The sequence below is a fragment of the Populus nigra genome, chromosome 13 (genome assembly GCF_951802175.1).
Source record: "Populus nigra chromosome 13, ddPopNigr1.1, whole genome shotgun sequence".
Lineage (NCBI taxonomy): Eukaryota > Viridiplantae > Streptophyta > Magnoliopsida > Malpighiales > Salicaceae > Populus > Populus nigra.
The window spans coordinates 2593809-2615237 of NC_084864.1; the positions used below are offsets into that span (position 1 = coordinate 2593809).

At 35.9% G+C, this 21429-nt stretch overlaps 2 protein-coding genes across 10 annotated transcripts in view; one reads left to right on the forward strand and one right to left on the reverse strand.

Moving 5' to 3' along the window:
- Positions 1-1853: 1853 nt before the first annotated feature.
- Positions 1854-8413, reverse strand: LOC133671689 (uncharacterized). Of its 8 annotated transcripts, none has more exons than XM_062092522.1 (14): positions 8268-8413; positions 7378-7459; positions 7084-7214; positions 6955-6993; positions 6767-6859; positions 6553-6669; positions 6110-6205; positions 5137-5250; positions 4634-4687; positions 4095-4142; positions 3664-3814; positions 3314-3479; positions 2652-2721; positions 1854-2296 (listed from the first exon to the last, which is right to left on the reverse strand). In XM_062092522.1, exons 2-14 carry the CDS (start codon positions 7430-7432, stop codon positions 2045-2047), a joined length of 1386 nt encoding a protein of 461 aa, XP_061948506.1. In that variant the 5' UTR covers positions 7433-7459; positions 8268-8413; the 3' UTR covers positions 1854-2044. The 8 variants fall into 8 exon arrangements, with proteins under 8 accessions (XP_061948506.1, XP_061948499.1, XP_061948507.1 ...); XM_062092515.1 differs by having other exon boundaries at positions 7351-7459; XM_062092523.1 differs by having other exon boundaries at positions 8256-8406.
- A 431-nt stretch (positions 8414-8844) lies between these two features.
- LOC133671338 (midasin) overlaps positions 8845-21429 on the forward strand; it is a 38234-nt gene continuing 25649 nt past the window's right edge. The window contains exons 1-23 of one of the 2 annotated variants that reach the window (XM_062092061.1): positions 8845-9207; positions 9353-9657; positions 10530-10617; positions 12294-12568; positions 12653-12856; positions 13141-13310; positions 14929-15038; positions 15141-15260; positions 15574-15652; positions 15750-15878; positions 15952-16027; positions 16117-16207; positions 16354-16485; positions 16568-16624; positions 16725-16898; positions 16994-17119; positions 17206-18960; positions 19700-19755; positions 19839-20034; positions 20131-20235; positions 20330-20635; positions 21017-21210; positions 21314-21368. In XM_062092061.1, the coding sequence (XP_061948045.1) occupies positions 9103-9207; positions 9353-9657; positions 10530-10617; positions 12294-12568; positions 12653-12856; positions 13141-13310; positions 14929-15038; positions 15141-15260; positions 15574-15652; positions 15750-15878; positions 15952-16027; positions 16117-16207; positions 16354-16485; positions 16568-16624; positions 16725-16898; positions 16994-17119; positions 17206-18960; positions 19700-19755; positions 19839-20034; positions 20131-20235; positions 20330-20635; positions 21017-21210; positions 21314-21368 (4908 nt within the window). In that variant the 5' untranslated portion in view covers positions 8845-9102. The remainder of the gene's footprint in view (positions 9208-9352; positions 9658-10529; positions 10618-12293; positions 12569-12652; positions 12857-13140; positions 13311-14928; positions 15039-15140; positions 15261-15573; positions 15653-15749; positions 15879-15951; positions 16028-16116; positions 16208-16353; positions 16486-16567; positions 16625-16724; positions 16899-16993; positions 17120-17205; positions 18961-19699; positions 19756-19838; positions 20035-20130; positions 20236-20329; positions 20636-21016; positions 21211-21313; positions 21369-21429) is intronic. The other variant, XM_062092062.1, reaches the window with a different exon arrangement.

Sequence of the window (21429 nt, forward strand, 5' to 3'; positions counted from 1 at the left end):
CGGTGCTCAATTTGCTTATTTTCTATGTGTAAACTGTAAATATCCGTTAGACCTTGCTTGTGAGAAAAAAGAGAGAACAAAACTCAATGTAGCAAAAAATCAAGCTTATATATGAAAAAACTTAAAAGAATATAACGTGCTCTACTAATGAATTCCACAATCATCCTAATCCAATGAGAGAGAGAAATAGAACACTCACACATCATCCAGCATCATGGAAGCAACCCATGCACATTCAATGATATCACAGGAGAGTCAGGCAGTGCTTCATGAAAATTCAATAAAAAATTATTTTATTTATATTTTTACATTATTTTAATAAATTAATATTAAAAATATATATTTTTTAAAATTATTTTAATTTATTAAAAAAACATTTAAAAATCATCTCCTAACTTGAAGCTAATTGGCAGGATGTCCAATCACAAAATATGATGGATTATTTAGGGGTATTTAAAAGTATAGTAGTGGTTATTTGTTAAAGTGTTTTTTATTTAGAAATATATTAAAATAATATTTTTTTTAAAATATTTTTAACAACAACATATCAAAATGATTATTTTTTTTTAAAATATTTTAAAATACAAAAACAAACAAACCCACCAGTATTGTACAGTCTCTCAAGTTTACTATCCCTTATATCAGGAACCCTCACAGCATGGAACACATTCAATCTCTTCCCAACCCTAGCCAAACCAGAGCTCATCCCTTCCAGCTGTTGGTTCACGTCATTCATGAGCTCGTCATTTCTAGCCACATTCAGGTGGGTTGTTGACACGTGTACGTTGTTGATCAACCTTGTTCTACAAGGTGATGGGATTTGATGTTGTAGAAAAATGGAGGTATTTGCGATTCGAACTGCAGGAGGTGGTGGTGGTGGTTGTGGATTAGGGTATGGGGTCCCAGGGTGTATGACAGAAAGCGAAGATGGACCTTACTTGGACAGTAACGATTCACGAAACAAGTGCCGCTGCTTGCCTTTGGTATCCGCGACGACGACCAATTATATTATTATTATTATTATTATAAAAAAAACTAATAGGCAAAGGTAAAACCATGCATGAAGATTTGTTGTATATGATTAATGTTTTTGCCCTTGACACTGCAAATTTAGGAAGTGCGAATTATAAGGCAAAATAATCTTTTATGGGTTCACCTTTTGTTATCAAATTGATTATAGTTAAATTAGTTTTTTCACTTTTTTAGCGTAGTAATAAAACTTAATTATCCTTGGAAGAAAAAAAGAAATTAGCTTGGTGTTCTTAAATGACTAAATTATTCTTAAAAACAAAATAATACAAAACTTCCTATCAGGGATTTTTCATCTTCAGTTTCACCTAGTTTAGTCTCATTTACTCGGCCTGTCATAATTTAGTTTCATCTACTCACTAAACACATCTTAGAACATTTTGAACCATAGCTCGAGGAAAGAGCTTAAAAAGAGCCTATATTATCGGATCTATCGAGTCAACCCAACCAAGTGAACTAGGTTTCACTAAATTAATGTATTTAAAAAACCCAACCCGGGTAAGACTCCAGTTTTCCTAATCAACCCATCAAGCCACAACAGATTTAACAACTATGTTTTCAACACTCCATTATGAAATCCAATTCGTTCTGCATTTCCAATAAGCAAATATTCATTTGACAATTGGTGAATACGATCCTTCAAATGCCAAAGAGCAATGCAAAGTCACCCAATGATTGTATCTGACGGGAACTAAAAGAGATGCAGAAATTCCTAGCGTTTGTAGCAATGGTGGTTAGATGAGGAAATGCAGCTGAATGCAAGTTCGATGCGTGAACACTGTTTTCAATTTTCTATCATCCATCAAATAAAAGAGCAAGCATGATTGTGTAACTAATGAATGATATATATCTCCTAAATTGTGTATCCTTGAACCTATTTCTTTTTTTGAACAAATATTTTGATGGATCGTACAGACAGACTAGGTGGAACGGATAAAAATCTTTACAGGAAAAAATGGAAGTTACCGTTTAAAACCGCAGATCATGCAGCTAGCAAGAAATGAGCATTTGCCATCTATACATTGTGGTCATTGGGAGCGAGTAATTTGTCTTCTTCAGATGAGATCTCAGACAGCTGAAGATTTGACTTGGAACTCATTTTATTCCATTCATTTTCCACACGGAAGAAAACCCACTGGAACCGGCGAATCATCTCCAAGGCAGTGATTGTGAATACTGTGAGGTAATTGTGGCGGAGGTGAGCAGACAGCTTGTATGTCCATGCCAATCGCAAAATGAAATTGCTTCCTATCACCCAAAAATAAACCTGCAACTCCAAATTTATATGGATAAGATAATAAAACAAGGAACAGCTAGGTCTGCCATGTTCCTGCTTGGCAAGGGGGTCGACTCCATCAATGAGTCAGTATTGACCCATTTGCTTGGTAGCCAGATTTACATTCATAATTTGTAAGATAAATATAAAGATTATGCTGAAAACAAATGGTCAACCAGCTAAGCAAAGTTGTCCCTGGGCAAACCAGTTGTTTTATTGCCTCTGAATACCTGGATTTAGGTGTTGAACCAGGCCAAAAGTATCAGAAACTTGTTTTAACAGACTGGACAGGTCAGCCATAACCCTAAAAAAACTGCGGTGAGTAGAAGAACCGTAGAATTCTTACCCATTTTCGTCCATGTAATAGGTACGAACACAGACTTGGTTTGTTATATTTGAAAATTCTGGTGAAACAGCTGGCAAAAGAAAAGGAAATTCAGTATCAGGGCCACTGGTAAATATTTTTGAAGATGTGAAACAGCTTTAGAGAAAATCTAATTATCATGGCTTCAAGAGCAGCTCACATTCCAAAATGATGCCAAACAAGCAAGCAAACTAACATCACGGGTACAGATAAAAATATTTGTTGGAAAATAGAGAATAAAGATAATGCACAAGTTAAATAATCATCCTTCAACAATTCGCTGACAATACAATTATAACTCCAACTTCAAAGTCAAGGGTTCATGAAGACCATTTCTATTATTAGTAATAGTACGAAAGATGAGCTGTAGAAAAGGGTGCATGGTAGTTCAAAGTTCCTACATGCTCTTTTGAATGCAAAGCAATGCAAGCAAAAGCACCGGGAAGAAAGGGAACGTGACAACCAAATACAATTCAAAATACAAAAAAAAACAGAACTCTGGAATGTTTTAGCATGTCAGGGTGAGTTGATGCTCAATATGTGAGACCAATATAGGCAATGACAATTTCAAATAATATAATTTCAAGATCACATGCACCCTTTTAGATTATATTTGTGAAACGATACAAAAGCAATCATCCTACCTCAAGTCCCAATCCCGGGTCACATCCCAGTAGAACGAATATAATGAGTTTATGACACCTGAGAGAAGCCATAGTGGCCTATAGAAGTTTGTCCAATTATCCGGGAGGACATGATATTTAAGGGCTGAAAGAAAAATCACTGGTACTGCAGTCGAATATTTTAAAGCTGAAACAGTAAGTAAATAAAGTTAATATAGTTTCCATGAAACAAAATGCCTTATATGAAGCCCCCCCCCCCCAAAAAAAAAAAACAGAAAAAAAAAACCATACGAATTGTTAGCCTGAATACCAACTACCAAACTAGCACATAGATTAGAGGAAAAGGAAAGGAAAATCCAGAGCAAATTCACCATTAAAAAGAGTTGTTTTCTCCTTAGTATCCTTGTATTGTCGAAGACACTGAAATAATCGGAAAATGTAAGGCAAAACTAGAGCTATGGGGATCCCAATGGAGTGGCTGCCGCAAACAGAGTCAGCTTCAAACCATGCTATAGTGGCAACCTACACACAAAATATCTTGTAATAAGCCTCATAGGACCATCATTTGTAGCAAACACCATTAAAAAAAGTAATAAGTGGTTTTCACTGTAAGAGGATAGAAACCGCTACAAGTTAAATTTTGCAGGTTAGGTTAGGCAGTTCAAATTATAATCTTGAAAGGTGTGCTTAAAGCGATGCACAAAATCATATAATATGTAAAAAAAAATCATAAAACCATTATGAGGTCATTTTAGATTGAATCTACTAGCAAGCAGGACTTGCAAAGGAACAAAACATTGACCTGGCGATGGACCATTCGACAAACTGAACGCTCCAGATCTGAGAACACCTGCACAAAGCTGGCATTTATAAGAATATCAAGAAAGTACAGCAGCACTTAAATATTCAACAAAGATCAAGAAACCATTTCCTTATCTGTCTCTCAGAATCCAGCATCAGTTATTGATAATTATTTGATACAACTATATAATATTCTCTCCAATATTTCTTCAGAATAATATGACAAAGGAAAGAGCAAGCCAGACCAAGCAGATCATGCATCCATAATAATCATGTATTTGATTCCAGATATGAAAGAAATGAAGTCATCAAGAATAATTTGTCCATCACAGCTACTGCAGTGCAATCCAAATTACACACTTCATCAACTAGTTCAAAGCTGATTGTCCAGCAATATGAAATCCTTGCATATAGAAAAGTAACCCACACTAAATAGAGCACTTACTGCAATCATCAACCTTTTTCAATTAAATTCCTAAGCTCTTATTTTAAAATCCACCACAGGTGACAACATTGGCAATAAGAGAAAACAAAGCATACCTTTGACATGGAGGTCAAAATATCAGCCACAAAGAAGTCAGCAAATGTAATAGCCTGTAACAACAGTGGAAACAAAAATAAGTGTGATAAAAAAACATTTAAACACAAAACTTGAACTACATTTGCAATCAAAGCGTAAAATCCTCTCCCATGCATTTACATCAATTAGTTAATTGTCCAATAGTACTCATTCTAGTTTCCTATTTGGGAGGTTATGATGGGTATGACTTAAGGAGTCTGGCATTCTGGTCAAATAAAGTTGTTACTACAACTATTACCAAGCATCCATGGAGTTCCAACCCAATTAATATTCATAAAATCAGACAAGACTTGGATCTTTGGCAATTAGCTACAAGCCACCAAACTTTTTGGTGCTTGCTCAAGGAGCTTTTTAGGCCTTGATTATTCGATTTAGAAGTCCACTGTGAGGTTGAAAATTGGCATGAATTAAGCACAACGAAAATTAATGAGACAAGAAGTCCCAAAAAGGTTTTTGAACTTGCCTGTAACGGGAAAACTATCCGCCAAAGAGTCCTTAGCAAGTAGTAGCGGGATGACAAGTAAAAAATATCAAAGGGGAATATCAAAACCAAAGAAACAGCACAGTATAATAAGACCTGCAAAAGAGAAAAAAATTAACTGATTGTATTTTCATTATACCAGTGATGATCAAGAAATATGGAGGTTTACTCCTGACAATGCAATATATGATAGTAGGACGTTATTGTTTCATCATATAGTCATGATATTCAGAAAACATTTTTTCACTTGTCATCCAACTATTATTTCTTGTACCAAATTATACCAAAGGCAAGCCATAACTATATCTTCTCAATCCTGCTTCAAATTTTGCAGCCCGATAAATATTTTCCTAGTTCGCATGTATAATCTTCAAAAACCAACATGTTTCACATTCACAATTCAGCAAACTCATCTCTTTCTCTAAGCATGAGTGCTCAAGACATTCCCAGAAGTCAAACTCTCTTCCCGGACAGCGACGAATTGTAGTAGTTTGTTTTTTCAGCATAGTAACTATTTTAAAAGTTCACATATATTATCTTCACCATGTTTCACATTACAGTTGAACAAACTAAAAGACTCATCTGATTTTTCTCTATGCATGGGTGACTTGTGAATAATTTGGCATGTGATGACATTACAAGTTTAGGTGAGACCACTACCAGAGGACCACCCTGTTACAACTAACTAAACTGACAAACTTTCGATTGTTTATGGCACTCATGCTTAAGTAACTTCCCCAACTTAGTAAACTATTTAAAAGTGATAAGGTCAACACAGATGAAATTGACATCAGGATACCAACAATCACCTTGATGATTCTAGAAGTCCTCTTGAATCATAAACATGTTATTGCAAGAACTCTTTTTACAGTGATGGAAATGAAAATAGAACCCGTAATAAATCACTAAGTGAACAAAAGAACTTGTCAGTAAAATATAAGATCATCTATTACACTGGTTGTGATGCAGCCAACGACACTTCTCCATGAGAATATAGATAAAGATATGCTGTCATGCTAGTAGGGACGATGATAGTCATCCATGTGGCAACCTGCAATGATCAAAATGGCAAGTTATCCTGAGAAAGTGCATGTGAAAACAATAAAATTAAATCACATTAGTTAGAAGAAAATCTAAATTATGACATACTAAATAATTTCAACATAAGAGAAAAGAAAAGGAAAAGACATGCTACAATACAAAAAAAAGTTATTCCTCTATAGGGGACATTTTTCTGCTGAAACAACACATTATGTGCCACATAACGCATTTTGATCATTTAGTGCTGACTATCATATATCCAACAGGTAACTGGAGCCTGGATCATTAACAAACCACAGCAGGCTATATAAATTCCAACTATGACAGATCTAATCCATTAATTTTAAGATACAAAACCTTCCATATTTCTCTGTGAGTAAGATGATTTTGGTCCAGATCAAAAATTTTAGCATAGCTGATGGTAGACTGTGCAAAAACCCACAAATTAACTCCCCAAAGCCAAACCATCATAGTCTGCACAACCAAAACCAAAAGCATGTGAAATATTTACTCACTGTAGAGAGAACAAGATTAATATAGTCTAGTGTCACTCAAAACAAAGATAACTAACCACAAGAAGAAGAGGATTGTAATACAAAAATGCCTCGTAAAGAAAAAGGTCCCGCAAATTCACACTCATTCTCATAACAGAATCCCATCCAATCTACAAATATTAAAAAATATCCATTAAAGAACATGATCTTGTGAAAGCAGGTAATAAATACCACTTATAAGCAAATCGAAGAACATAAGACTCACCTTGCAGCAAATAAAACCCCAGAGAAAAAACAACAGTACCTGTACGAAGCAATTAACATCATTTAGCATTTCCAAACACCTCAATACAAGAAAAAGCAAATGGAGTGCCAAACAAGTAACCGCAAAAACCTTGAATCTCCATAACAATATTGGAGAAGGCATTATCGCTGCAGTAGTAATCGGTAAACTAGCAATTTTCAAATCATTCGACCCCGTAGAATGTAAAAAACCTTCCATCTCAACATTTCCCTCTTCCTTATCTAACAGCACACAGATAAATCATTATATTTACAATTATTTTTCTGAAAACAACACACGGATAAATAAAAAAACAACGGATTAAATTCAACATTTGTATCTAAAACAGCATTAAGATAATCTTATTATTATTGCTACCAAGATCAAAGACGACAGGTCGGCTACCAGACTTCCTTAAATGCGGACTTTTGCTAGGCGGAATCACTTGACCTCCAAACATAGATTTAATTGCTGATGCTATACAAAACTGCAGAAAAAAAAACCATAAATTAATATAAGAATATAGCAACAGACTACATCTACTAAAATACGAACAAAAATTAATTAATTAATTTATCAATGATCGATTTGAATGCTGAGAATTAAGTGAAATTGGATCTAAGCTAAATTGTTAATGCATTCACAAAAAAATAACAAGAAAATGTGAAATTATATTGAAAAAAGAAATGCAATGATAAAATTAGCAATAAATAACAACTAAACGCGGCTTGAAGTAAACATGAAATCTACATTGCGAAAATTGGAAAAATTAGATGATTAATTAAATAACTGAAGCAGTGATTAACGTTTAGGCTAAAATTAGAGTGAAAAATCAGATCTAAATTTAAAACTAAAAATGAAAATTAAACGGTACTGAACTGGATTAAGTGATTAACAGAAACGGCAACATGTTACGAGCCTAACACAAGATGAATGTGAAAATTTTGGATTACGAGAAATTCACACAGAGAGAGTTGATTAATTGATTACAGAGCGAATGATGAAAGAAGAAACTGAGGATTTGGATCTAAACTGGATTAGAAAGGGAAAAATTGAGATCGAGAGAGAGAGACTTACGGAGGAAGGGAGTAATTATTGTTAATTATATTTTTGAGATTATATTTATTTATTTGTCTTGTTTGTTGGAGGGATTTTTGAGTGCGAAAAAAGGAAAGAAGGGAGGGTGTTCAGAAGTCTGTACCGATTGAACCGGACCGGTTCAAGCAAAACTAAACTAAGTACAAATTGTAAACGGGTTTAAAACGAAAATTTCTCTCTCAAACCTTAATCAATACCTCTAACTCTCAGCCGCACGCCCTTCCTCTTCCCTGACCATGCTCTCTCGATCTTCTCTGAAACTCTCTGCCTTCTCCCCCGCCTCTCTGTCAAAAGGTAGGGTTTAGGGTTCAGGTCTTTATAATTAATTAATTATGTCAAAAAGGAAATGTATAGACATGTATTCGAATATGTTGGGACCAATCGTCACCGTTAATTTGATCAGTGAGAAAGAAATTGATTTGTTGTACACATGACCTAATGAACTCAGCGGTGAAACCGGGTGATCTTGGTGGCCCGTCTGTTACCCGGTTAATAAAGACAAAAAGCCGAACCGAACGGGTTCGGTTTGAACCTGTTTCAGGCTCAAAATCTGCAAAATTAGAAAAAACCGGTACGGTTGGGTTTTTGAACCAGACCGGTCCGAACCCGGTTTTGAACACCCCTAACCAACACTGGTCAACCGCCTATTTAATTATGTTTGATACTGCAAGGATTAATTAGTTTGTTCTAATAAACTATAAGGACTAAAGTGTAATTGTCTCAAATATAAAAAAACAAAAACCTTAAACCCTAGAATAAAACCCTACCCTTCTTTTCTCGGAGAGAAACAAAACGAAAAGAAGAAGGAAAGAAAGAAACCCTTCTTTTTTTTTGTTATTAATCACTTCCTTGCTGTGTTTTTCAGGGTTTAGCATACAACAGCCTACAACAAGCTCCAGGGATTGCATATCGTTTTTTGCTTCTTGCTCTTATCGCTGCTGATTATTTATATTTTGACTAACCTACAGTTTTTGCTATATTTATAGTACTATATAGATATATAGAGAGAAAATTTTGAGTGAATTTTTACAGATGGCGATGGATGGAAGTTTCAGTCTTGAATCGGCTCTGGAAAGATTCCTTACTCGTTGCCCGAAGCTTGCGACGATTGACAAGCTCCAACGTTTTGTAGAAGCGGTACTTCACTCGACTTGTTTTTCTTTTTTTTTTTGTTTATATGAAATTTGGTGTTTTTTTATGTGTTCTTTGGGTGCTAATGGAATAATAAAACAAAAAGATATTATGGTTTTTTGTTTTGTTTTGTTTTTTTGGGGTTTGGCAGGGGCATACTGTGACGGAAGAAGAAGTGGTGAAGTTGTTGGCAGAGCTGTTTCTGAACCCTAATTATACTATCCCTTTAATTGGTTCTTTTCGGCCGGTAGCTCGAAAGATAGTAAATCAAGCTGTGGCTTTGCTTAGGAACTGCAATCTAAGTTCTGATTCAGATGATATAGAAGGGGATTTTGTTGATGCTGATGTTCTTTATGTTATTGAGCACTATGAACGGAGTGGGAGGGGTTTAGAGCTTCACGAGCTTGCTTGCCTGGCCTTTTGTCGGGCCCTTGACTTGGACCATTCTTTATTGGGGTAAAGACATGTACATGCTATTTACTGTTACCTTGTGCTTCACTTCTTAAGGCGTGAATAATTAATGATACAAAGCAACAATTTCTTGATGTCTAAAAACACATGTTCAAGAAGGACAACAGGGTGCTGCACCCTGGAACTGAGGCAGTATACTTGAAAATGCCTTGACGAAGACAAAGTATAGAAAACAGAAATATAATCAAAGTAGCCAATGAAATCTAGAAGATATTTAAACTGTGTCAAGAAGCTTGAATAACCACAGCTTTTTGTCATTGATGGATTCAATATGGGTGCAATGGATGCAAGTATCATACTTCCATGCCTTATAGCACAAGGGTTTATGAAGTTTTTAGCTTGCAATTGCTAATTGCCCCTTTATGTAAAGACAAAAAGGCTTACATCCTATAAAACTGAAGAAACCATTACTAGTAGGTATTTAAGTATGAGCATATGCCATGAATCTTACGTTGATTTATACTCTCAACGTTGAAAAGTTCTACCTGGAAAATTAAATTTGTTGTACCCTTGCATATTTTTAGAATGACGAGTTCATATCGATAACACCCCCCCGCATGACGTAATTATGGCCTTGCCATAGAGAAGTTTTGATTCAAGTGTTCCATATAACTCATACAGATTTTGCCATCATTTCCCTCATGTACAAGATTAACCTTTTCACCTGAATATCCGTGTAATTATTCTGCTCGAACCTTTTGCTGATTCTGCTGAAGTGGATTGTGTTGGTGCTGCGGTGCTGTTGTAAACTTACACCTAAAGAACTGTTTGATATATGATATGGTTGCTAATTTGAGACTTGCAGTGCTCTTTTAGTTATGCTGGTTTATGAGATACTGACATGGTACTTGGTGCAGGTCTGTCACAACTTACTTTAAGTTTGCTCCGCCTCCTTTTGAACGCATATTGAGGAACAAAGTAGTTTCTGAGGCTCAACTGTTCCAGGTATTTACCATAATTTATATTTTATCAAATTTCAATCGAACTCTTTGTTCCATTACTAGTTTGAAAAATAAACTCTGATTCTGTTTGTGTCTCAATTCATCGAAGACATGCTTCTGAATAGCAATCGGTTGCCATCCTTGAGGTCTTGTTACTGGTTGGTTGTCATGCATCTCTATTGAACTTCATATATGTGGTAGTGTAGCCTTTTCTTTCCCCTAAATTAAGAGAACTTGTCATTTATTAAATGAGGCCATGATATACATGATGGTAAAGCAGAGTTGTTTTGCATCTGTAAACTGAAATAGTTCAAAGGTTTTTAGAATGGTTACATTAGCTGCTTTTGACTTTAATTTCCCTTTTCATTGAGAAGGATCCCTTATTCTTCTAGTTTTTTTGCATATCATTCCAAGAAAATATTTGTTGGAATCATTTTAATTGCTATTATAAGTAGACTAAGGATTATTGTGGATGTGCTAACTATGCTTTACTGTTGAGTCTTGAAATGGTTGTTTTCAGTTTTGAAGTTGTTATAGACTTCTATAAGGGGTATATCTAGGAAGGTAGATATATTTCCACTTCTCTTGTCCTTGACCAGAGAAAATCGAAAAATCTAGTAACTTAATTACACCTTTAAATATCCTAGGAAGATATGAACTGCGTATTTTCTGCATTTTTTAATATTTGATGCTATTTTTTTTCTTGCATTTTTTTTATAGCCCATAGGCATCTTTTTAAGATGAAAAGAACACCTATACAAGCATGGCTCTATTAGAAGACAAGAAAATATGAATTAATGATGAAAAGGAATGGCTATTTAATAGGGAGAATAAATCATCATCTAAAAGACAATAGATAAACGACCTAGAGAGAAGCATGAAACTACAATAAAGAGCAATCTAAAAGGAACGCTCCAACAATCCCTTGTGAGTCAGAGAGATTGGAGGAACATTCCTGCAAAACTCTCAGATGCATCATCTGAAAGACACTGGTAAACGACATAGAGAGAAGATAAATTTAGAGCAATCTAAAATGAATACTCCCGCAAAATCATCATATGCATCATTTAAAATAATAAACGACCTAGAGAGAAGCTAAACTTTGAGAAATCTAAAAGGAACACCCATGCAAAACCCCCAGATACATCACCTAAATGAGGCTAGTGGTTCTATCCCATAAAAGTCATGTATTAGGAAATGGGTAACAACTGGTTATGGTCATATAGAAGAGTGGGGTATTAGAAGCTAAATTTAGAGAATCTTATCTTCTTAATTGTTCTTGTATGAAATGGTTGCTCTAATTTGTTTAATATGCAGTTTTGCAGTGGAACCCAATGAAAATAGTTGAATTTACTGCTTTGTTGTTGCAAGCTAAAAGCTCAGATTGTTGTACCAGTAGTGATCACTTCTCGTGTTAGGTTTTGTGCTAAATTGAGTATGTCTCAATAAGTATTCCTAGTTTTGATTGATTTTTCTTAAATTATGTTAGCCTTAATGATGGTGTGGAATGGCACGAAAGGATCCATATTGCTGATCCCAACTAGTTTGGGATCGAGGCTTGGTTTTTGCTTTCTATGTTGCAAGAAAGGAGTAGTGCCCTTTTGTTTGATTTTTTTCACGTCAGAAGTTCACAAAATGTATTGCTTTTGGGTTAATGTGATACTTCTTCTGTTTTGTCAGGCTGCAAATCATTACTTACTTGCTGTGAGGATATCATACCGCCTCCTCCTTATGCAACCTGAGTTCTTTTCTGAACAGTGGAACTGGTCCTGTTTTTTGGACCACGTAAAGAAGTTAGTAAATCTTGATCTGGTCCATGTTGCCAAGGATGCAAAGGCGATCGCAGATATAAAATGGTGTGGGATACAAATTCTGTGTACAATTTTGGGAATGAGTGACAAAGCAGTTGAAAATTTTGGTGTTGGAGCTGAGGAAGCAACTTTGTGTTTGTTGCGGTTGGTTCTTGTAAATGTTGTAGTGTTTATGCGTTTAGTTTTTTTCAGCCTTCTAATTTGCTTGTCTGCTGGTTTAATTTTCAGCTGGGAGGAGTTTTGTCAGGATGTAGCTATAGAGAAGTTTTGCTTATGCGTTGGATCTTCTGAGCAGGCTAACTTTGGTTCTTTCACTGGAGGCATCAAGTTCGGTCAACAAAACTTCCTAAAGTCTTGTGGTCTTAATTCTCTGATATCATCACATTGTCATCAGATTGAGCCAGTGATTAAGAGTCGAAGGGTGGTGACATGGTAGGTATTTACCAAACTGAAATTATAATAAATTTTTCTTTTGTTTACATGATGAAATGATTTTTTCAACAATAATATTCTTACATCAGTTTGTGATAATAAATGGTAATGGCTTTGTAACGATATTATTTAAAGTCTCTTTTGGAAATTTATGCATTGATTTTTTGGTTTTACCATTTTGGATTGTTCTGGACCCTGCGGTTCAAAAAGTTGACCATTTCTATATTTATTTTTAACATAGGTTTTGTGGGTTCACTTTCTGATATTGGTCTCTTCCAATTCAGGGATGAAAGGTCAACTGCCTATCCATTTGTCGTAACATCTATGATGAGTAAAGGCTTTGAGATGGTGCTCTTGGCAGTGAGTCAAAAATGGCCTGTGCTACTGTATGGCCCCCCTGGGGCTGGGAAAACTGCTCTCATTAACAAGTTGGCTCAGGATGCTGGGAATCAAGGTATGTAACTAGTTAAAGTTAGGATTCCCCCAAGTTGACATTTTCATTTGTTGACCTGCTTAGTTAAGAAATTAAAGAAGAAATAAATAACTAAAAAGGAGAAGAGGAATAAGATGAAGTAGTAGGTGATATGAGAGAGAGGAAGAAAAAGAAGTGAAGAAAGGTTGTAGGCACAACTTTGTTGCCTCTTGAGCTATATACATGTGTGTATGTGTGTGTGCAATCACATGGTTGCCTCTGACAGCATTAATCTAGCTAAATGCCACTGACTTCTCCCTTGAACTTCTGGCCCTTTCTGGTTTTCAAACTTTCCTGAGATGTGTGTGGGCAATCACATTAGTACCCCTGGCAGCATTATTCTACCTAAATGCCCATGACTCTCCCCCTTGAACCTCTGACCCTTACTGCTGTTTAAACCTTCCTGAGATGCCCACCAGGCCTTTGTGAGTATCCTTAACATTATTATGTCTTAAGTTTCATGGAAGTTCCAAACTGTATTGTTGTTAAATACTATACTATATGATGAAAAAGGGGATGAATACATACAAAAAGAAACAGATGAATCATGTAAGAGAGCCACATAAAATTTCTAGTATTAAATTGCCCAAGAAAGCTGCAATAATTGACAACAATGCCAACATATTAAGTTTGATCTAACCATATCAACTGGACTGTTAACTTGAGTTTTTAGTCCATGTAACACTGCATTTTAAAAAGAGAGGAACCCGACTTCTCAATGTTGATCATGCCATGCTGTAATTGCATGTCGTTTGATAATGTCCTATGGATTCTAATACACTGAAACAGCAGTTGTATCAGCTATATGCTGCTCATAATTTGAAATGCTGTTATAATGGCAACATAATGGGTATTAGTACTTGTCTTGCAGTATAGAATAAGCATGAAATGCTTCTTGTGCATGTAAATTTTCAATTGTTGTGTTCTTAAAAGCCAAACCGTTCTCTTCCTATTCTTCTTTTAAAAACTGAAAGATTGATACCAATTTGGTGTATTTTCATTTTAGCACCAGTTTGTGAAGAGTACTTGGGGGCTTAGTATGCATTGGAAGTGGTTGGAATGATAGAACATATCTTGTCATAGCTTGTTTTTATTAGGGGTTTTCCTCGTATGCTAGAGTGGGGAATTAATGGCACTAGAAGAAATGAGAGTGTTAAAGTTCTTGCTGTAATTTAAGAGAAGATAGCATGATATTTAAACTGTATTGATTTAAAGGGTTGACGCGGCACTTAGAGAAAACAAATTCTCTTCTATTTAAAATGCTTTATTCAAGTTCAAGAGATGTCTTAATTTTTAAATATTAATCAAACAAATGACATTAGGTAGATAAATATGGAAGAAGAGGGTTCATGTACCATGTCCTAACCAGTTCTGGAATACATTGTTTTGAGTTGAATTGTATGTGTGGAGTTTCTTGATATATCTAGCTGTTGGAAGAATACTGACACCCTGCACATAGTGAACTTGTTGTCCCTTTGTTTTTTTTTTCATGAACTGCTCCTATCCTTTTCTTTGGCGCTGCTGACACTAATTTTTTATATTGTTTTTGGGGTCTTCTTTCCATCTTTCTGTCTCCATTTCTGTCCCATCCCACATTTAGTTCTATCTATTCACATGGATGATCAAATTGATGGCAAAACACTGATTGGGAGTTATGTGTGTACTGAGCAACCTGGTGAATTTAGATGGCAACCTGGGTCACTTATCCAGGTAGGTTTTCTTTTCAAAGAACTCCTACAGCTTAATTCTTTTGACTGCAATATGCACTTTCTACCCACTTGTAATGTGTTATATGGTTTCCAATTTCATTAGGCTGTTCTGAATGGATATTGGGTTGTATTTGAGGACATTGACAAAGCACCATCGGATGTGCAGTCGATCTTGTTGCCTTTGTTGGAAGGTGAAATCACTTTCATTACTAGTCACGGAGAGGTAACTATTTGTTTGTCATTGTTATTTTCATACAGAGAAGTGGTCTTTAAACTCATATGCTCATCAAACAATGTCAGAACTTTAAAGCTGAATAAATACACTTCGTTATTTTTTTTTCCAAGGAGTTGAAACCATAAGCTATATGGTTATTTTGCATCTCTAGCTTCTATTATTTTTGTAAATGCGGTTTATTTTAAAGGTTCATTTGTAGACATTTTCTTAATGATGTCTTTATCTAGTTATCTCAGTTACCTTTTTTGCTCTCTCTCTCTCTCTCTGTTTTGAATAATGATGAGGATCTTGGACATTTTAGGAAATAAGGGTGGCGGAGAGTTTTCAACTATTTTCTACCATCACTACTTCCAAGAGTAATGTATCTCACACAGCAGAAGGTTTGTACTAGGAGTCATTGAATATGCTCAAATATGCTCTGTGGCCATCTGTCCATAATTGTAGTTGGAGTACAGTTGGCTGAACCAGAGATTTCAGTTGCAGGTGGAAGTTCACTTAGCACACTTTGGAGAAGAGTGATGATTGGACTGCCAAGTAATGATGACTTGGAAAATATAATGAAAGCATGGTATCCAAGTTTGGGACCTCTCACCGGAAGACTCATAGGTGGGATGTATGAAATGTTAAGGAATTTTCAGTTCCAGATTATGGATCACTTACAGTAATTTTGTTTTGGCAGAAACAATGGAAAGAGTTAATCCTTCTCCATCTGGAAATTCTGCCTGCTTAAGCTGCCTTAACAGGTTCTCATTAAGGTAATGGATGATGCTTACTGCTCAATGCATATATTGCCTTTTATAAACCAATCAGATTATTGTAACCGGCTTTTGGATCCTGATGGCAGGGACCTCCTTAAATGGTGCAAACGAATAGCAGAATTAGGTTTGAATGGGGATATGCTGACAGCTTATCAGTGCCATCTTATCTATCAAGAGGTCTTTTTTGTAAAATGCATCTTGCCTTGTTACTATTTCCTTTTTCTTTTATTTCCTTCTATCTAGATGAATTGCATGATCTGTATCCTATGGATAAGCCTGCTCTTGAACTACATTTAATGAGTGCCGTTGGTTTCTACCTTTAGGCTGTAGACATATTCGCGTCCTTTTCAGCCCCTTCTGAAAATCGACTCACTGTAATGAGAGACATTGCAAAGTTGTGGGGAGTTCCCATCTCAGAGGCAGCAATCCTTTATCCTTGTAAACCTGAAATTCAGGTACTTGTTGATTTAGATGCTATTAATTTCTGACATTTTAGGAGTTGCTACTTGTTACACTCATGTCTGGAGTCAACTGCAGAATTTGTTCACAGAAGTAAGAATTGGTCGAGTTACCCTTCAACGCACTGAAACTGTGGTTAGTGAAACAATTTGAAATTGTCTCAATCAGTTTTGTCTGTTGTCTGCTTCGCTACTGACATATATATAAATATTTATATTATATTTGATCCTTTCAGGTGCATGGCCAAGAGAGACTTGTTGGGATGCGGAGTTCTTTGTATGTGCTCGAGCAAATAGCTTGCGCTGTTAAGTACAATGAGCCCATTCTCTTGGTTGGTGAAACGGGAACAGGAAAGACAACACTTGTACAAAATCTAGCCATGATGCTGGGTCAGAAGCTTACTGTTTTGGTATGTCACTCTCTCTAGCTTCAAAGCTCCATGCTGAGTGAATATTGAGTTCTATATATAGCACATAATATGATAAAGTTTGTTTTCTTTTCCAGAACTTGAGTCAACAAAGTGATATTGCTGATTTGTTGGGGGGATTTAAGCCCATAGATTCACTATCTATATGTATTCCTCTGTATAAGGAGTTCGAGATTCTATTTTCCAAAACATTTTCGATGAAGGTATTTTTATTTTCAGGGAAAAAAATATCTGCTTCCTATTAAATGTCTACATAAATAACTCGTGCCTCCTGTATGTTCTTGTCCAGGAAAATGATAAAATTTTTGCTTACCTACAAAAGCAAATGAAGAAGAAGAACTGGAAAACTTTATTAAATGGATTTAAAAAGTATGTTGATAATTTCCAAAAAAAATTACAGACAGAAAGATCTGGGTCTGGGAAGAAACGGAAAAAACCTTTGGATGAAAATATCAGAGCTTGGGAGAGTTTCTCTGTAAAACTTGAAGCTGCTCTTCGTCAAATCGAAGCTTCATCTGGAATGCTATTTTCATTTGTAGAAGGATCCTTTATAACTGCTCTTAGAAATGGGGAGTGGATTTTGCTTGATGAGGTGAATTTGGCTCCACCTGAGACCTTGCAAAGAGTTATTGGTGTCCTTGAAGGAGAATATGGGTCACTTTGCTTAGCTGAAAGAGGGGATGTTAGTCAGATACCTAGAAATCCTAGTTTCCGTATATTTGCATGCATGAATCCTGCAACTGATGCTGGGAAGCGAGACTTGCCATACTCATTGCAGAGTAGATTTACAGCATGCTTTGTCCATGATGTGTTGGATAGAGATGATTTGAAGTTATTTATTAACAAATTTATGGAGGAAAGCATATCAAATATTGAACTTGAAAAGAAAATAATTGATTTCTATGAAGCAGCCAAAAAGAACTCTGAAGAAAGGCTGCAAGATGGGGCCAATCAGAAGCCACAATACAGTTTAAGGTCTTTATACCGTGCACTAGAATATACCAGGGGGGCAAAGGGAAAATTTGGATTTCCAAAAGCAATTTATGATGGATTCTGCATGTTCTTTCTTACTATGTTGGACAGACCTAGTGCCAAGATTATGAAAAAGATGATAAAGGAGAAATTGCTGGGAGGAAATAAACCTTCACCTGTACCTTTTGATGCTTACTTGAGGATTACAAAAATCTCTGGTTTTGATGATTTATATAAGAATTATGTTCTAACGAAGAGTGTTAAGAAGCAACTTGAGAACTTGGCACGTGCGGTTTTTATTAAGAGATATCCTGTTCTGTTACAGGGTCCCACTTCTAGTGGGAAAACTAGCCTTGTCCAGTATCTTGCTGCAAGAACTGGGCATGAATTTGTACGGATAAATAATCATGAACATACTGATCTACAGGAATATTTGGGTTCCTATATATCCGATGCTCAAGGGAAGCTTGTATTTCAGGAAGGCATTTTAGTTAAGGCTGTTCGCAATGGTCATTGGATTGTTCTGGATGAGCTCAATCTTGCTCCTTCAGATGTGCTGGAAGCATTGAATCGATTGTTAGATGACAATAGAGAACTTTTTTTGCCTGAATTGCGAGAAACTGTTCGGGCACATCCAAATTTTATGCTTTTTGCCACCCAAAATCCACCTACGTTCTATGGTGGGCGTAAAATGCTTTCCCGAGCCTTCCGAAACCGTTTTGTGGAGGTTCATGTGGATGAAATTCCAGATGATGAGTTGAGCACAATAATAGAGAAAAGGTGTAAAATACCTGGAAGCCGTGCTAGGTTGATGGTTGAAGTAATGAAGGAGTTACAGTTTCACAGGCAGAGTAGCAAAGTTTTTGCTGGGAAACATGGATTCATAACTCCACGAGACTTGTTTCGCTGGGCAAATCGTTTGAGGGCTTTTGGAGATTCTAAAGAAGTCATGGCTGAGCATGGTTATTATCTTTTGGCTGACAGATTGCGGGATGAAAGAGAGAGGCATGTGGTTCAAGAAGTTTTGGAAAGGCATCTACGTGTGAAAATTGTGAGAGATCACTTGTACAAGGTATCTTTCCATTGAGTGCATTTAAACTTGTTCATGGATATGCTGAATGCTTTTAAATGATTTATTCTAGTGTAGTGTATTGAAACTAATAGAACTTCAAGTTGATTTGATAAATGATTTAGATCTAAGTAGTTCTTTGTTTTGCTTTAAGAAAGAACGCTTCACTGGCACCAAATTATGTAAAAATTTCCATATAAATCCTTCACTGCACCTGCTGTTAAACATATACCCTTTTTTTGATGTTTATTGCACAAGCCTTGGTTGACCATATTATATTCAATATTTATCAGGTAGTTGCCAAAAGTTCCATGCTTTTGCAATCTTGCCGCCTGCTAGCCAATAAGTTTGGTGTTATGAAGGCATAGACCAATGATGGTACACTTTAGGCATGACTTAATTGGAGTCTTCTTGAATTTGGATTTTTTTTTGCTGATCCTAATGTATGAACCATGTAAATTTCTAATGTGTTATGCTTTGACTCTTACCTATGTAATGTTTCTGTTGTGTTTCTTGATAGTCAACAAATATTAAGGTGCATGTAATGTGGTGATTCATTCCATTCCTTTGTGCCTAAAGGATATTTGCCTTGTTTTTTGCTTTTTGCTTCCCTCAATATAATTCTACTATTGTTCCATCCTTTCAAGGGCCCTAAGCTAAATGATTGGTTCAAAGATTCTTATTTTTAGTCTTATCGCTAATCAATTTGCTGTTTGTTTTATTCATTTCCTGATTTGTTCAGGAATCAGTTGCAAGGGAATCAGAATCAATTGGAAGCGATTTGCAGAGTTTGGGCGAGTATGAACTTATAAATTATGAACTCAAACATAAACACTTCCTTTCTTGATTTTTTCTTTAATTTATAATATGTTTCTTTCCAGTGTCATACTCACCCGAAGTATGAGGAGATTGTATTTCCTTGTCAAGCGTTGTTTTGAGTTGCGTGAACCTGTACTTCTTGTTGGCGAAACTGGTGGCGGGAAGACTACTGTCTGTCAGTTACTGAGTAGAGCATTGGGGTTAAAATTACACATCTTGAATTGCCACCAATACACCGAAACATCTGATTTCATTGGGGTTTGTGCTAATATTATTTGAGTATTTTTAGATATGTAGTTTTCAGTCTCCCCTTTTATATGCTCTTTGAAATTCAACTGATGAAATGTTTCATAGGGGTTCTTTCCTGTTCGAGAGAGATCACGACTAGCATCAGAATTCAAATATATAATTGAAAAATGGATGCATTCAAAAGCTTATACCCACTTTGCTCAGGACTTGGTGAGAATTTTTTGAATGATGTATATGCTATAGACGGGAATCTTTTAGTAGTCCTTGATGAATTGATATTCCATCTTTTATTCCTTGGATGCAGGATCTTTCTTCTGATATTGGTCAGGCTTCTTCCACTCTTGATCACCTCAATCTAATAATAACAAGCTATAGACAAGGCCAAGTTTCATGTCCTAATGTCAGTGCGAAAGACATCGACACTCTTGAGCAGATGAAGTGGGACCTGACTTGTTTACTTCAGAAGTGGCAAACAATATTTATGTGGCAAGATGGGCCTCTAGTGCAAGCAATGAAGGCTGGTGATCTGTTTCTTGTTGATGAAATTTCTTTGGCTGATGATAGTGTATTGGAAAGGTTGAACAGTGTCTTGGAGCCAGAGAGAAAATTGGTAGGTATCCATTTATCAGGGGCCTGAGTTTTTCTTTTGTTTTTTATTGCAAGGAGGCTAAGCCCCAACATGCTATTGGCTGCTTTCCAACTGTTGGGAAAAGTGTTCTTCATTATTCATCATCAATCATTCTTTTATGCTATTTTTGCTCTTGGTTTTAGTTGTTTTGCATCATATTTTCTTTGATTAAATCAACAGGTTCTTATCTGATTTGATTTTTAAGGACCATGGCTTTACATGATTCTTTATGCTTGTTATGCATATCATGGTCATTGAACTGATTGGATACATGTAGATATCCAATTTACATATTTTGTTGCTGAGGCTTCTAAATGTACCTTTAAAATGGAGCCCTCTAATCACCTCTTTTTTCTTTTGCAGTCATTGGCTGAGAAAGGAGGGCCAGTCATGGAAAATATTACTGCTCATGAAAATTTTTTCGTCCTTGCAACTATGAATCCTGGTGGGGATTATGGTAAGAAAGAATTATCTCCAGCTCTTCGCAACAGGTTCACCGAAATTTGGGTTCCTCCTGTTTGTGATTTAGATGAACTTGGAGATATTGCTTCAAAAAGGTATGTCCAATTAAGAAAGTTGTCCACTGGGGTGGTGCTTGCGAAACAGAATCAAAAGCTTTCATTCTTCAATTTCAATCCTTTTTTTTTTTCTTGTCTGCAGACTTTCCAATCCAGAACTCTCATACATTGTGGGTGCTATGCTGAAGTTCTGGGAGGTAACTTTTGTTTGATACCCTTGTTGCTGCTTTGTCTTTGTTTTTGCTGATGACCGATGAT